This window comes from Manis pentadactyla, chromosome 3 (genome assembly GCF_030020395.1).
Source record: "Manis pentadactyla isolate mManPen7 chromosome 3, mManPen7.hap1, whole genome shotgun sequence".
NCBI lineage: Eukaryota > Metazoa > Chordata > Mammalia > Pholidota > Manidae > Manis > Manis pentadactyla.
Window position 1 is genome coordinate 129,316,747 of NC_080021.1, and position 16,039 is coordinate 129,332,785.

Below are 16,039 nucleotides of genomic sequence, written 5' to 3' on the forward strand. Positions count from 1 at the left end.
TGTTATCAGCTCTACTGTGTTTATTGGTATTAACTTCCAAGTTTGACTGTTTATAGCTCAACAGAAAGTAAAAACCTAAGGAGTCTATACTTATTTTTGTATATATTTGGGACAAAATTAATTTGAATCAACACTAGTGGCACATCCAAGGAAATTCTTCTTTTTAAATTCTTACTCCAGTCTGAGAAACTCTGCTCTGGCCCGAAGCTGGAGGAGGGCAGGAAAGGGCTGTAATGTGTCCCTGTCACTCAGAAGGCCCATGGCCAAGTCAGGACACTGCCCTTCTGATGCTGATATTGATCCTTGTCACAGGGGACAGCATATTGTCATTCAAAACATTGTTCTTGATGTCACGCAGTCACTGCGAATGCTCTTGTTTCTGGGGGGGCTGCCAGTGCCTGCTCCGGATGCAGTCCAGTCCGTCCTCACTCCCCAGGACCTGAGCCTGACCCTTGTTCCTGCACGCTCTTGGTGGTCTTCTAACACTGCTAATAATAGTAGATTGTAATTACAGTGTGCCTTTTTGTTTTTTTGGAGGGATTAACAGTGTTATCCAGTCTGTTGTAGTTGACATTTCAAAACACATTTCCTTGCCAGGTACACTGAGGCACAAAGCAATAAGTAGATTCCACACTGGCAGCAGCACAAGGAATAGAACTAGAATGGGCTGTATTTAAAACATCTACCAATTGCAATGATTACAAACCAGTCTGGAGTGGGAACTCATGCACAATGTGATATGCATTTGGACTGGTTAAAATGAGAAGTAACCATGTTCCTGTTTAGTGGCGTCATGACATTTTCTGTATCAGAAAAAATAAAAAAGGTTATGAATTACTTTACGGGTCACAGAATTCTTCCTGTTTTTTTTTTTTGTAATGAAGAAGTGATGGGAAAATTTGAAAACAGTTCACAGACTGTGTGCATCCTGGAGGATAAAATAATTTTAATGTAAGCTGGTATATTTAGCTTCCATTTTCTTGATCTCTGTGCATCCCCTTATAACATCATCAGGGAAACGAGGTTTGAATCAGGGTCCTGCCAGGATCCGCAGACACAATTTTGCAATGTGTCTTCCTTTGATCTTTCAAGCTGGGTTACCTTCCAAATTTCAGAAACTATGGTTCTAAATACCGCATTGATTAGAAAGCCCTGCAGGTTCATCAGAGCCGGATGCAGATGCAGTAAAGGTGTAAGTGGGGCTAGGTGAGCAGGTGTGGTGCAAGTGCAGAGGTTGTATGCAAATGTTCAGATTAACCTTGCAAACACACCATGGATGGGCTTGATCGACTTCCTCTTCCTACATGTACATCTCAGGGAGGCCCTTCATTTTACAATGAAACAAAAGAAACTAAAGGATTGGGAAGAAAGAGGGAAAGGAAGGAGGAAATCATCATGGGAGACTTTGGAAAACAAATGTGAAAGCAGGCAGATGCCCATGGAACCTGCAGGGGGAGATGGGTAATGGTGCCCTGGTGCCTTTGACAATAAGGCGGAGATTTAGGGACAAAGAACCACCTACAGGATGGCCAAAGCCATATTCTGCAAGTGGCCTTTGGCCAAGGGTCTGGGATGAGACCCTGGGCCTTGCTGCAGAGCCATACTGGGCCATGTGGGACCAGGAGCCCAGCAACTGGTGGAGGGGAGGGAAGGGGAGGGCGGCTGGCTCTCCTGTGGCTTGGACGCTGGTGTCACCCACTGCCCTTAGGAAATGTCAAGACCAGAGCCAGCAATTGACTGTCAATGTGCTGACAGCAGTTCTACAGTCAGGCCACCCAGGCAGAAGGCACATGGGGCGTGAGGTTGGGAAGACAGGTAAACACAGGGCATGAGGAAGTCCCTTTTCGCCTATAAGTAGGCAATACCCTGGCTTGGGAGGGACCAGTGTAACCCACCAATGACTCGGGCTACCTTGGACAGTACCTTCTACATAAACCTGAGTGTTGCCTACTGATAGTTGGCAAAAAAATATAAGACAGTGACAATATTAACACAGCACCACTTATGTACCACCATTCCTTTATTTAAAAAGGTGTTTAACAGCAGAAGGCAGTCTTCCCAGGAAATAGTACAATTTTTTAACTGAGTAAATCTAGCTCCAAGAAAAACTCACTCCATTGTTGTAATTTCTAAATGTTTCCTCCAGCTGGAGAAAACTTTACCTAGGCCAGTGAAGAGTCCCATGACAATAGGCTGAGGGACCCTTTTCTACCCCTGGTGGCCGGCAAAGCTGACTGTGTTTCTGGCCCTGGCGGCTGAGTTCCTGCCTGGTGTCTGCGGAGGGCCAGGCAGCAACAGGGAACAGCAGGCTGTCAGGGGGTGGCCCTGCTGGAAGAGGGGCCCTTTCCTAGTTCTGCCTCTGGTGATGCTGAGTGAACCCAGAGCTCATATATTGTGGCATTCCTGACCAAACCTGGGGTGCTCTTGTTATTCCACCTTCTTCACGAAGGAAATAGGACGAAAATAGAAATTCTAATTCTATTGCCTGTCTCTCCCTCTTTATCTCTGCAACGCCTTCCCTGTTGGCAAAGCAAAACGTTGAAAGAGTACAGAGTTAAATTTGGAGAGAAAAACACCAATTTCAAATATGCATGAATAAACCAGCCTAATTCACAGCCTTCGAGTAACTTCAAGTGCAAAAGCAGAGGGTGCAAGTGGGTGCCCAACAGCAGAAGGGACAGGCTGCACTCGCAGAGCCACGAGGTGAGATACCCTGGCAGCCCGAGAACCATGGCATCACCTCCTGAGAAGGCCGAGCCTTCAAGGATTTTTTTTTTTTTTGTATCATTACTCTACAATTACATGAGGAACATTATGTTTACTAGACTCCCCCATCACCAAGTCCCCCCCACATACTCCATTACAGTCACTGTCCATCAGCGTACTAAGATGCTGTAGAATCACTCCTTGTCTTCTCTGTGTAGCACAGCCCTCCCCGTGCCCCCACCCCAACATTATACATGCTAATCGTAATGCCCCCTTTCTTTTTACCTCCCTTCTCACCCATCCTCCACAGTCCCTTTCCCTTTGGTAACTGTTAACCCATTCTTGGGTTCTGTGAGTCTGCTGCTGTTTTGTTCCTTCAGTTTTTTCTTTGTTCTTATACTCCACAGATGAGTGAAATCATCTGATACTTGTCTTTCTCCACCTGGCTTATTTCACTGAGCATAATACCCTCTAGCTCCATCCATGTTGTTGCAAATGGTAGGATTTGTTTTCTTCTTATGGCTGAATAATATTCCATTGTGTATATGCACCACATCTTCTTTATCCATTCATCTACTGATGGACATTTAGGTTGCTTCCAATTCTTGGCTATTGTAAACAGTGCTGCGATAAACATAGGGGTGCATATGTCTTTTTCAAACTGCACTGCTGTATTCTTAGGGTAAATTCCTAGAAGTGGAATTCCTGGGTCAAATGGTATTTCTATTTTCAGTTTTTTGAGGAACCTCCATACTGCTTTCCACAATGGTTGAACTAATTTACATTCTCACCAGCAGTGTAGGAGGGTTCCCCTTTCTCCACAACCTCGCCAATATTTGCTGTTGTTTGTCTTTTGGATGGTGGTGATCCTTACTGTTGTGAGGTGATATCTCATTGTGGTTTTAATTTGCATTTCTCTGATGGCTAGAGATGTGGAGCACCTTTTCATGTGTCTGTTGGCCATCTGAATTTCTTCTTTGGAGAACTGTCTGTTCAGCTCCTCTGCCCATTTTTTAATTGGATTATTTGCTTTTTGTTTGTTGAGGTGCATGAGCTCTTTATGTATTTTGGATGTCAACCCTTTATCAGGTCTGTCATTTATGAATATATTCTCCCATACTGTAGGATGCCTTTTTGTTCTATTGGTGATATCCTTTGCTGTACAGAAGCTTTTCAGCTTGATATAGTCCCACTTGTTCATTTTTGCTTTTGTTTCCCTTGCCTGTGGAGATACATGCATGAAGAAATCACTCATGTTTATGTCCAAGAGATTTTTGCCTATGTTTTTTTCTAAGAGTTTTATGGTTTCATGACTTACATTCAGGTTTTTTATCTATTTTGAATTTACTTTTGTGTATGGGGTTAGATAATGATCCAGTTTCATTCTCTTATATGTAGCTGTTTCAAGGATTTTTGACAGCTTTTGGACAGTAAATGAAAATAAACTAGTCAAGAAGGGCTTCTGAAACCAGGGGGGGAAATAGTGGGCATAATAGTCAACCTTCTGGGTAGTGTCCTAAGAGGCACCCTTTGCAGTAGGAACCCATCTCAGAAATTCCCAACAATGACAAGATAAAGCAGCTCCAGGGACACTTACCGGGTCTCCTCCAGAGGCAAAGGAGATGGACTGCATGTGATGGTTCGCTATAATCTGCCCAAAACAAGAATGACAGGTGCCATTATTACCCTCCGTCGCTTGGAAAACCAAGTGTTTGTTGGCAGGTGATACAAATCAACATGGCTTCCTGAGAATTGGTAAAATTGGTACCCCATGGAAAGGATGATAAAGGTTGTAGTGATAGCGAGCTCACCCTGTTCATCTGGCCGCTTTGCCAGAAGTGCCCCATTTAGTCTAACAGTAGCCCTGCGAAGGAGGGGTGACTGTAACCCCATCTCTCAGAGGGCTACCTGGCTTGCTCAAGGTCTGCAGTTGAACCTGGAGTCTTCACCTCCATGCTCCTTTGAGAAGGAAAATGTCCCACCCACTCACACAAGTTCAACTGTGCCATTTCCATTTTCAAAGACATATAGGGTATTCAGCATACACCCCACAACCAGAGTGGAGGGATGGTGGCTGACACTACTGCATTCCATGTGCACTACGGGCACATAAATTGGAAAGCCTGCATCCAAGATCAAAATCGCTGCCATCTCAGGCACTCTTGTCATTTACCAACTTAAAAACCAGTGAGGGCATTCCAAGTTAATTTTAAAATGGGAAATTTCCATTAGCATTATGAACAGCTGCATTCAGTGGAATTTAGTAGGCACAGTAAATTAGAAGCTGCCCTAAATTTAAAGAGCTACATAAGTCTTCCATGTTATTTTTATCTTTTAAAAGACAATGTAATGACACTGAAGTAAATTTCCGGGAGTGGGAACAATGCTCTGGTCTCCATCCCAACATAACCAGATTAAGTTGTGCACAGCCCTCTCGGCCCCTTGCTGGTGGGCAGTCGGAATTTACAGGGCGGTGATTGCATCACCCTAGGGATTTTTCAACTAAGCTCCTGTAAAACTCAAGGGAAAACTTTAACTGAATTGTAAGATGAAATAAGATACTTTAAAATGCCCACCTCAGTTGTTGGCACTCGCAAAACTACTCAGGACCTAGAAAGACTTGAGTATAAATGAATAAAACAGCATAAATAATATAAATTAGAAATGAATAAAAACCCTGAGGTGGCTCTGGCACCCACCCGCACCAGCTGCTGGTGGCCGCTCACAGCTCTCCAGAGTCCCACCTGCCTTAGTCCAGAGGGGAGGGCTCCCAGGAGAGCAGTGTGGACATAGCAATCCTCAAACAATGAAAAACTAAAGTTGGTGAGTTTTGCTTATTTAATTTTTGCTTGTAAGGCAGCTCTAAAACTGGGGTTTGGAAATTAAAGTGAGCAGTGGGAAAAGATGCAAATTGTATTTGGGTAACACGATTCATGACCATTACGGTGTGATTGCATTTAAGCCCTTCAGGTAAGACAGAAATCAAGAAGGAGCCAGAAAATGAGCACTCTACTCTGTGAGAGCCCTGGAGAAAGCAGGCACCGCCTCCTCTCTTGCAGAGGCGGAGTCCAGTCGGGCTTGTTCTTAATTTGCAACAGCCAGGCCCTAAATTCAGGGAGACAGGAGAGCCAGCAGGCAGGAACCTCAATCCCGGCCTTCCTCAGACCATGCATGTCATCAGAGACAGCATTCCTCGGGGCCCACAGGTCAGCACTCACACGGTCCTCCAGAGCCCAGGAGAACCAGACACGCCCGCCAGCCCCAACCCCAGCTGGAGAGGCCAACTGGGGTGGCCTCATCCATTCTGTTCTGAGTTTGTTTTCCTTTTGTTTGAGGTGGGGGATGAGGTAGGAGGGGGAATTAGGACATCTATCCCACAGAATTCAGGGCCATGGTCTGAGGATTCCTAGAAATAAAAGGTGTAGCCAGCAGGATGAATAAAGGTGGACATGGGTGCAGAGCACAGAGCCGAGAGCACTGGACTCTGGTAGCCACCTGCCAAGGGGGCCTCTACAACCTGGCACCACTGTGCTCAACAGCTCAGAGGCTAAACCTGCTTCATCCACCACCTGAATGACCGATTAACCAGTGGTTAGGAGGGCCCACATGAAAAGATGTACGGTTACCTATTGGTCAGGTGAGGAAACAGAAATGCCATGACAAGTGGCATCTGGTATGTCTCGACAAAGCCCGGATGCTGAAGCTCCCTCCTACTGGATTTAGAATCTATTTCAACATCTCAGGGGTAGAGAAGAGGTATAAATGAGGCTGAGAACTCTTCTTGCTTACCTGGCACACAGAAATCAGTAAATATAAATACATATGGCCACATAAAGGTAAGCCCAGCATTGCTGGGATCACTCTGCCTGAGTTGGGAGGTGTGGCACTCACCGTGTGAGTCCACCTACTTTCCAGTCCACAGTGCTGGCAGGTGGGCCCGGGTTAAGCAGAGGTTATGTTAGTGAAGGTTAGGCTCCATGGCCCTGGTACAGTTCATGGGCACGTCTGCCTGCTGGCACCCAGGACAGCTACTCCTATGCCCATTTTTCCAGCAGAAGGAACTAACGATCAGAGAAGTTAAGACACTCCAGAAGAACCAACCATCCTCGCTAGGATTCACCTCCATAAAGGCTGCAGCTGTACCCTCTGGGTTTGCAACAAATTCTTCCACCCTGGGGAGCCGCAGGGGCGCCCCATCCATCTGCCCTGCATACTGTGGACTGTGAGAGGCTCCAAAACAATGGACCAGTGAGCCAGAAAAACACTCACTTCAACTGTGACACATCACCCATTTCAAAGATGATAAAATGTGATGTGAGATGGCTGTACCACCAATGAAATATGGCAACAATACGGGCTAAAGGATAGGGAGAGGAGACCACACACACACCTCTCTATGTTGCACACACATCAGCAACCATGCACCCCCCCTCAAAAACATAAGCCAATTGATGAAGAATCAAAGGACACCAACTGCATCTATCACTCTGTTAGCAACCCTCCCAAGTGGCCAATCTTGGTTTGCAGACAAGCAAAGGTTTTACACAAATGTGCTCCACACAGGCACCCTGCAAAACCCCATCTTGAGGAGGGGCGGGAGATGAGGGGCCTGAGCGCTACAGACCTGTTTTGAGTCGGGCGTCCGCAGGTTCAAGCTGGCAGTGGATATGGTCAGGGAGATGTTGGTCCCTGCAAACTGCAGGTTGCTCTTACCCAAGATGCTGGACAGCATTTTGCTCGGAGGCTGTGAAACCAAGCAGCATAATTTTAGCTTTTGATTTGAAGGAAGACTGTTGGGGCTTCAGGGTTGCAGGCTCTCACACCCCAAAACCCCACCTGTGTGCCCTCATTAGGCACAGGGAAAAAAATCGTGCCACAAAGGAGCCAGGAGGGCAGGATCCTACACTAAGGCACAAATTCTAGAATATGCAATATGCAGTGTGGAGCATCTAACGTGCACACAGTGGGATGAGGACCCTGTCGGAATGTCAAAGGTGCCCGTGTTCTCGGCAGCTCATGTTGGGGTGCATCTCGTGGGTCACTCACAAGCCTGGGGACAATGCCGAGGCCAAGGTCTTCAGCTCTGCAGACTCAGAAACCAGTTTGATCCCACCAACAGTGAAACTGCCCCAGGCAGACTAAAGGGCTTACAAGTGATCCCCAGGAATTGTGAGGACGCCACAGCTGAACGGGATGGATGCCAGTCCTCTGCCGCAATATCCTCCAGGTCAGTGCTCACTGAACGGTCCAGTTAGAACCAGGTGGGCCTGAGTGGGCACGAGGGTAGATGACAAAGTCCAGCTCCAGCCTGCAGCTGTCAGCCAGTCAGAAACGCCCTTGGTATGGGGATGGACAGGCCACATTTTCTGGCCAAGCACCTTCTCCCCAGGTACCTGGATGGGTCGTGTCCACACTTGTCTCTGTCCTTTGCTGGCCAACCCATCCTTCCTTTTCAGATTAAAACATGTCCCATTTATAGGCAAATTAACACTAGTTCTTAACCAAGCAGACACTGTTTTCAATCTCCTGCACAGCTATTTAAAAATAGAGAGGCCTACGACTCACCCCCAAGATTCTGATGACAGAAACCCACATTGTTTCTACCACCTTCTCCCAGAGAACCACTAGGGCACCCCAGAGCTTGCCAGTCAGGTGACACCTGGCTCTGAAAGAGGAGGTTCCCTACCTCTGTTATTAGACTCCCCCTAGTTCCTGTGGTTAAGACTCTGGAATCTTGCTTGGCTCCCTGTGTCCCCCGGGGCTGATCAGAACATAGGCTGCAGTCTGAGCCTTCATCCAAAGTTCTCTGTCTGAAGTCACAAATGTCCCTATCTTCTGTAAAATGGGGATACCCAGTGGTGCTGTACAGCTGGCTTGTACCCCTTTAAAGTTATTAAAAATTTAGGAATTTTATGAGCTGTCCATTAAAATCAGCTGATAGGAAAAGTTACTTATGTAAACTTACAGTTAAACAAATACAATTAAAAAAACAAGCAAGAAATATTCAAAATTCATCACTTCCTTATTGGCTTTGCTACATAAACTGCCATCTATGCCGTTCAGGTTACTTGTGTCCATTGCACATGTGGTGGAAATATACATGATCACGGGCTGCAGCTGCAGTTCAGGGATGTCATGGTAAAGCTCAAAGTCAGCTCAGTGAAAGTATTTGCACCACAGAAATGGGCAAACACTGCCCTTTCCTTCACCCCTGAGCTTGTTGTTCCACACTTACCAGCTTGCCCCTGGGGTGCCAGCTGCAAAGACTTGTTAAAAGGAAGTGAATTAATGTTCAAAAGCTCTCAGGGGAATGCTGGCCTGTTGCATCATCGTCTCTAGGCTCAGCGTCAGATGACTGTCCTGTCAATCACATGGCAGATGGAAGGCCATGGAAAGAAGATACCAGCTGTGTAACAAAAGCTCCTATGTGGTAACGGGAGAGTGGGGAAGTGCAGGAGACAGCAACACAGCATGGCCGGTACCTTTCTCTTCCTGAAGGCTCCCTTGGCTCCAGGCACGGCTTCGCAAACACGGCTGATGGCTTCCCTAAAGAGGGTGGGAGCAGAGATTGTTTTATTTTACCAGCTCAGTCAGGATTGCAGCCGGAGACTCCACCCGAGCATGTCCCCAGAAAAACAGCTGCCTGTGTATGTCAGCATAGGAAAGGGGCTGGCTTCGGGAGTCATCTGAGCTCCCGATAAACATAGTGAAGCAGACACAAATGGGTCACCTTAACCCCTGACTGGCAGCATCCCAATTCTTCCCGTGTGGTGTTGTGTCCTAAAGGTGTTATCTGTGCCAATGCCACTCTCTTTTGTTGTATGCTTGGTTAAGGTTCCCACTGAAAACATCAGCCTCTGAAACGTCCATATCCAGGGCCACGGCACAAGGCCCAACCTGATCCAGCACAGTTACTGATCAAGGCCCTTCTGAAGTAAGTCAGGGTGAAATCAAAAGAAATCTGGTGGTCTGAGCATTATCCCAGCTTCTGATGTTAGTAAATACCAAAACATGACAAAACCAACAGGGAGTTGAAGGAGGGGAGCTCCAGGGGTATACACATGAGCCAGAAATGAGTTCTGTGGAGGGCGCCCTCCTGGGGAAGGGGACCAGGGGTGTCCCAGGTGCTGGGACCTGAAGGAGGCCCAGCCGCGGAGGGGTCTGCACGGGCATGGGGGCGAGCACGAAGGTGAGAGCAGATGGGGGCTGGGCTGGCGGGGTGGGGGGGGTGACATGGCTCCGGGGAGGGGGCAGCTCCAAAGCAACACAGACTTTGGGAGGTGGCCTCAGTGAGAAATGACCGAGATTCGCAGAAGATGGCTGCCAAGTCAGGAGCCCAGAAAGGAGCCGGGTGACCTCTCAGCTCCCTCCCTGGGCAGGGCTGATAGGGAGGTAACACAGGGAGAATACACAACCAGGGACTGGGGGACCCTCTGGGTGATCAGGAAAACAGCAGTGCTCAGGCACATCCCCCAGCTTACTCAGCAGGGTTCTGCTTGAAATTATTCCCTGTTTAGAATCACCATCACCATTCCAACCCTGAAGAGCCCTACTTCCTCGTCAAAGCAGGTGTGAGACTATTAAGAAGCTTCACATTTGCCATTCATTGCAGGAAACAGGGAAAGAAATGCCACTCCAAAAGTTCAGACACCTTGAAAACTGTAGATGATGAATCACTGTGACTCAAAGTTTATTTAAAAGAAATAAATGTTTTTGATGTTTATGCCCAATCGTTTATTTTATAATAATATTCTAACTATGTATATGTTCTATAGAAATTATACAAAATACTCTCAAAAAGTAAATTCCTTACAGAAGAAGGTAAACTGTCTCCTTAGGGAACTATGTAAACCCCAGTATCTATAGTTTACCTGTTTAATTTTAAAAGTCCGATGCATCTCTGCACCGTGCTTGTTATATTAAGTGACACACTTAGCTGAGCAGAGCAGCTCAACCTCAGACAGTTCCAGCAGGCCCCGAGGATGTTACGTGTGGAAAGACTCCATAAGTCAGTCCCTAAATATCTGTGATAAGTATGGTGTTTCAGCTATCCACCAGCATGGAAGGTAAGAGAAAGAAATCAGTCTTGGAGGACAGTTTTCAAAAAAGTTAACCGTCAAGTTTCTAACCTGTTATACAGGTTAGACGCCACCCACATCTCATCTAGGTGGGCCAGGAAGCTCTGGCAGTAGGCCCTGCTGTTTCAGGGCCACATTTGAAAGAGGGTGGTGGAAACACAAGTGAACATGGAGCCCAGGCCGGGCAGAAGACGCTGCAAATAATGAGCACATTCCATGAAACGCGCCTTCCCCCAGAGAGGCACACAGGATCACAGGGCACAGACGCTCAATCTCACGTCCTTAAACTTCTCAAGTGTCAAAAATTCCAGACATTCCTCAGAGCTTATGAATTCAAGAAAGTCCTAAGGATCCCCCCGTTAAACTTTAAAATCCCCAAAAGGTTTGCAAATCAAGCTGCTTTTCAGAAAAATGTTCTCCCTCGTCATTGACATACATTTGTTTTTAATGGCCACATGACAACGTATGCATGTGAATTCTCATTTTGACCACGCTGATCATCTCTATTTCTGTTTTAAATGGAAATGTGACATAATTACTAATGACCGCAACATTTAGGTGACTGCAATTAGTAACTTTAACTCCAAAGTCTAATTTTAAACATAATGGTTCTGATGTCCCGCCTCACTGTTTAGCACAGTGCATTTGGCACAGTACCGTTTCAATTTGCTCATTTAGCAATAATTATTTAGCTTTGCATAATTCCATTTAATCCTGGTTTGAGTCTCAGGTAGCAATTTTGCCCACTTTTTAATAAAAGAGATTTCTTCTTAACATTCTGTGCAGGACAACTCCATTTCGGGAAGTCAAACCGTGACCTCAGAGCTCAGCTCATATGAAATGGACTATTTGGCACCTGCACAGCCCTTTGAAGGAAGCTGCAGCCAGCCCCAGATGCTGACCCTCACTTTCTCATGCACTCACCTTCTTCCCTCTTCCCCTACTCAGTATCAAACTCTCATCATTAGATCCAAACCCTTTCTCATGTTATGTTAGCATGTAGGCTTTCAAAACTGGACCCTATGAACTCATGCAGCACCATCTCTGTCCCTACCCAGCTCTGTCCTCTCTGCCACACACACACATACACACACACACACACACACACACACACACACACTTCACGCATTAAACAATAAGAATTAGGAAACCCGAATGCTGATTTCTCCCTTCATGGGTTTCTATTCTGGAGGGGGGTAAGGAGCAACAAGGAAACACATACAACTGTTAACTCAAGATCAATTTCATGGAGACACAGAAAGGAGAGATATGCATGGTGAACGGTGGCAGAACTTGCTGTCCCAAACAGGCCACTTTGGCAGATGGGTTATTTTGAACTGAAGGCAGCTGTGAAGCAGCAGATGCAAGGAAAGCTCTCTACCTAAAAGCAAGACATACATTTATAAAGGCATCCCTCTCTACCCCCTACCAGTAGGGACAGAAGTCAGTCACCCCACAGCTCCAGACCCTGATCAGCTCTGAGAATCTGCAGAGGAATCTGTAAACAAACCTCATAACCTGTTCTTTTCTTCATTAATTTTCCCCATATTTACCTTCCCACAATTTGCCACCCCTAGAAACTCAAAATCCTTTCCCTGAGACCTTTAAACTCTCCACAGACTTATTTTTCTTTGTAAAGATGCAATCCAAGCCCAAGTTTAACTACTTCTTTGAGTTGCCCATTGTTAGGAAAGAATATAAAACCTAAATGTGATTTATTCCCACTAAGATGTTTAAACATTTTAACAGTAAAGTATTAACAAAGAGCCACGTGGTGGAAGCTGCTCAGGCTGAGAGTGGGGGTGGGGGAATTGATAAGGGCCTGGCTATACCTGCTCGAGTTTTTTTAACCTACCAATAAGAATAGACAAATGTAAAGGAAAGACATAACGAGCTTAGGCGATGTCTGGGGAAGACTGTGAACCCTGTAGTACTCAGTCAATGGGGAACCAGGAGAGGGACTCGCGCACTAAGAGATAAATTATTAGCGCCAAACTCCCCAGGTGTGCCTGCCCACCAGACACCCGATCTTGCAAGGCCGTCATTAAAGCCTCGCTCCGCTGTTCTCTTTGTCTCTGTGTCCACTTATTGAATTTGGACCAGTGAGTGTGTTTCTCACAATTTGGGGGCTTGTCCAGGATCCTCTTGCTTGTGCGAGGTGGGGGCCCAAGCGGAGTGGGAAGACGTGTCCTGCCCGGCTTTGGGTGGCCCGCTGTGTCTGGGCGTCTCACCTTCGCCCAGAAGCTGAGGGGAGACCCGAGACTGTTGTGCGGAGACAGCGTGACCCACGCAGGGGAGAAAACGCAGGCACCGCCGCAACCAGGCAACCTCGTGAATGAGCCAAGGTGGGAAAATTGGGCTATAAGTACTGCCTTGGTGGTTGGGCATTTTTCAGAGGTCGAGTGTGTGTGGCTGAGACCTGTAATCTTGGGTTGTGTGCAAGAAACTTCCATTATGGGGGGCTGAGTACACAGGGAACTCAGACACAGGGACCTCTTGAAGGATGGGAAATACAAATTCTAGGCCTAGGGAAGCAGAGAAAGGGAACCAGATGAGCTCCCTTGGAATTCCCCCCAGATAGCCTGCTGGGGTGAAGGTTATGGTACTGGGGGGACGCCTCCTGTACCGGGTTAAGGACAAACAGAAGATGGTCAAATTTTGCTGTTTTGTCTGGATTAAAGTTAGATCAGATGAAAACTGGCTTTGCCAGGTTTGAGTTATTTTTTGATGGTAATAAAGCCTCCAGTTCACCTGAGGAATCTGTTGGTTACCAAGGGCGCTTCCCCTATTTCCCCTCAACACCAGAGAAGGGAAAGCTAGGGAGGAGGAAATACAAGCGACCTCCCAGGACAAGCCCTGGTGTTGGGAGAGCGTTGTGTGTTTTCCTTGGTCCCTTTCCCTGCTGTAGCCGCAGCGGAGAGTTGAGAGACGGGGACACGGCGGTGAGGTGGAGTGAAAGTTTTGTTTGGAGTTACTCCTGGAGAGAGAAAGTGAGGCCGCCTCAGGAGGGAGGGGCACCCTGGGAGGTTGGAGAGAGAAAGTTTTAAGTTAACAGGTTGTGCACTTTAAGGGTGCTGGTGGCCTCAGAGAGAGAAGCGCCTGAGGGGTTGGGGGTTCCCTTTTTAAAGATTCTTTAAGAGTGTGGCCGGCACCTGGAGGTGTAGACTTGTTAAGTGGTCTCAGGTATCTTTGATGAGACATATTTCTTATCAGTCCTCTGGGTAATTCTGCAAAATTAGCTTAACACAAGAAATTTACTGCTTTTGGTCCCCTCCCAGGATGGCAGCTTCCTGGTTTGGGAGCATATCAGGACTGGCTGCCCTTCTTCCAGCGGCAGGGGCAGAGTTATTGTCTGTTTGTTAATGAGTAAGTTGAAAATCTTGTTTCTTGACCTCCTGGGTATTAAAATGCAATCTTTGGGATGAAATCCTTCCTGCCTTTTGCTATGTTGTTTATAGCTGCGGCTGCATGCTAAATTGATTTCCTGGGTTGCAGACCATTTGGGGTCAGAAAGAAAAAAAAATAGCATATAGGTAAAGTTAAAAAAGAAAAGAAAAGAAGAGGCTGAGCCTGTATGATTAATGTAATAAAGACAGGCTATGCTGAGGTACCCTCTCCTTTATCTGAAGAATATTCAAACATTCCAGGCCAAGTTGCTCCTGTCTTTTTGAGCTTTAATTAATTAACTCTGGGTCTTTTTAGTGGACTTTCCTAGCCTTTTTCTCTTTCCACCCCACTCATATCTCATATCAACAGGTGTTCAGAGGTGGAAAGAAGTATAGCTTTAGTGCATTTGCATCTTTCCTCTGGGGTGGAGAGAAATTCATCTCCATATCAATGAGTGATTACCTGGACAATGGAGGGCTTATCTGTACCTGAGAGGTGAGGGGGGGGGGGCAGTTTTTGGCTGATGCTGGAGCCTGAAAGAGAGAAACGGCCCCAGGCTGCAGCTTGTGAGTAGTAAATAGATTTTAAACTATTTCTCCCTTCGATTTCAGTTTTTAGAGGTATTTTGCCCCAAGATTTCCTCTCCCCGGACTTAACAATGTAAGAAAGACTTAGTTTCCCCTTGCCTTCTGGGGAGTCCACAAGGAATCCCAAAGTGTTTTCCATGGAGAGAGGTCCCACTAAGACAAGGGGAAATTTGTTAATGCTCCCCTCATGGGCACTGAGGTGAGAAATTTTAAGCATTGCTAGAAGATCCCGTTGGCCTAGTGGACCAACTAGATCAATTCCTAAGACCTAATATATATACTTAGGTTGAACTGATGTCCATCATGAATATCCCATTCCCTGGTGGTGAGAGGGAGTGATCAGGAGAGCTGCTGTGTCCATTTGGGAACAAAAACACCACCAGGCCAGGGTGTCCAGTCAGCGGAACAAAAATTCCCAAATGTAGATCCTAGATGGGATAATAATAATCTAGGGGATAGAATTAAAATGCGAGATCTTCGAGGGCTAATTATAAAGGGAATTAGGGAATTGGCCCCAAGATCTCAAAATGTTTCTAAGGTGATTGAAGTCCAATGGGAAAAGGAAGAAACCCCAACTGCATTTTCATAGAGACTCAGGGACCAGATGAGAAAGTATTCAGAACTTGACCCAGAAGCTCAGATAGGACAAGGTCTTTTAAAAGTCAATTTTGTAACCAAAAGTTGGCCAGATATTGCTAAGAAATTACAGAATTTAGATGGATGGAATGAGAAACCTATGGAAGAATTACTAAGAGAAGCTCAAAAGTGTTTGTTAGAAGAGAGGCTAGAAGCTTGTATTTCAAATTTTTAGAGGAAGAGCCAGACCCTCTCCAATGGACCCCAGGGGAACTGCAAATTCTAGAGAAATTGAAAGCAATCCTTAGTCACCACCCCAGTCCTGGCACTCCCATCATTAGAGAAGCCGTTTCACTAGTTTGTTACTGTTGAACAAAGTTCTCTGTGGAGTTTTGACCCAAGCCTGGGGAGGAAAGAAACAACCAGTAGCCTTTATGTCTAAACTATTAGACCCTGTCTCTTGAGGATGGACTGAATGCATTCAGGCCATCGCAGCCATGACCTTACTGATGGAAGAGAGCAGGAAATTAACTTGGAGGAACCCTCATGGTCGGTACTCCTCACCAGGTTCGGGTCATGCTTACTTAATCAGAGGGCTGGGCATTGGCTAATAGATTCTCAAATTTTAAAATATGAAGCAAGTTTACGTGAGAAAGATGGAATATGTGCTGGCCATGTCTTCTAACTTATCTTCTTTCAAGCTGA

General features: G+C 46.3%; 1 protein-coding gene across 1 annotated transcript in view; it reads right to left on the reverse strand.

Annotated features, from left to right (window-relative positions):
* Positions 1-16,039, reverse strand: part of SHC3 (SHC adaptor protein 3) — a 165,064-nt gene that overhangs the window by 77,161 nt on the left and 71,864 nt on the right. Inside the window, exons 3-5 of the mRNA XM_036882583.2 lie at positions 9,189-9,252; positions 7,331-7,450; positions 4,304-4,357 (exon numbers count right to left, since the gene is read on the reverse strand). Coding sequence (XP_036738478.2) covers positions 4,304-4,357; positions 7,331-7,450; positions 9,189-9,252 — 238 coding nt within the window. The remainder of the gene's footprint in view (positions 1-4,303; positions 4,358-7,330; positions 7,451-9,188; positions 9,253-16,039) is intronic.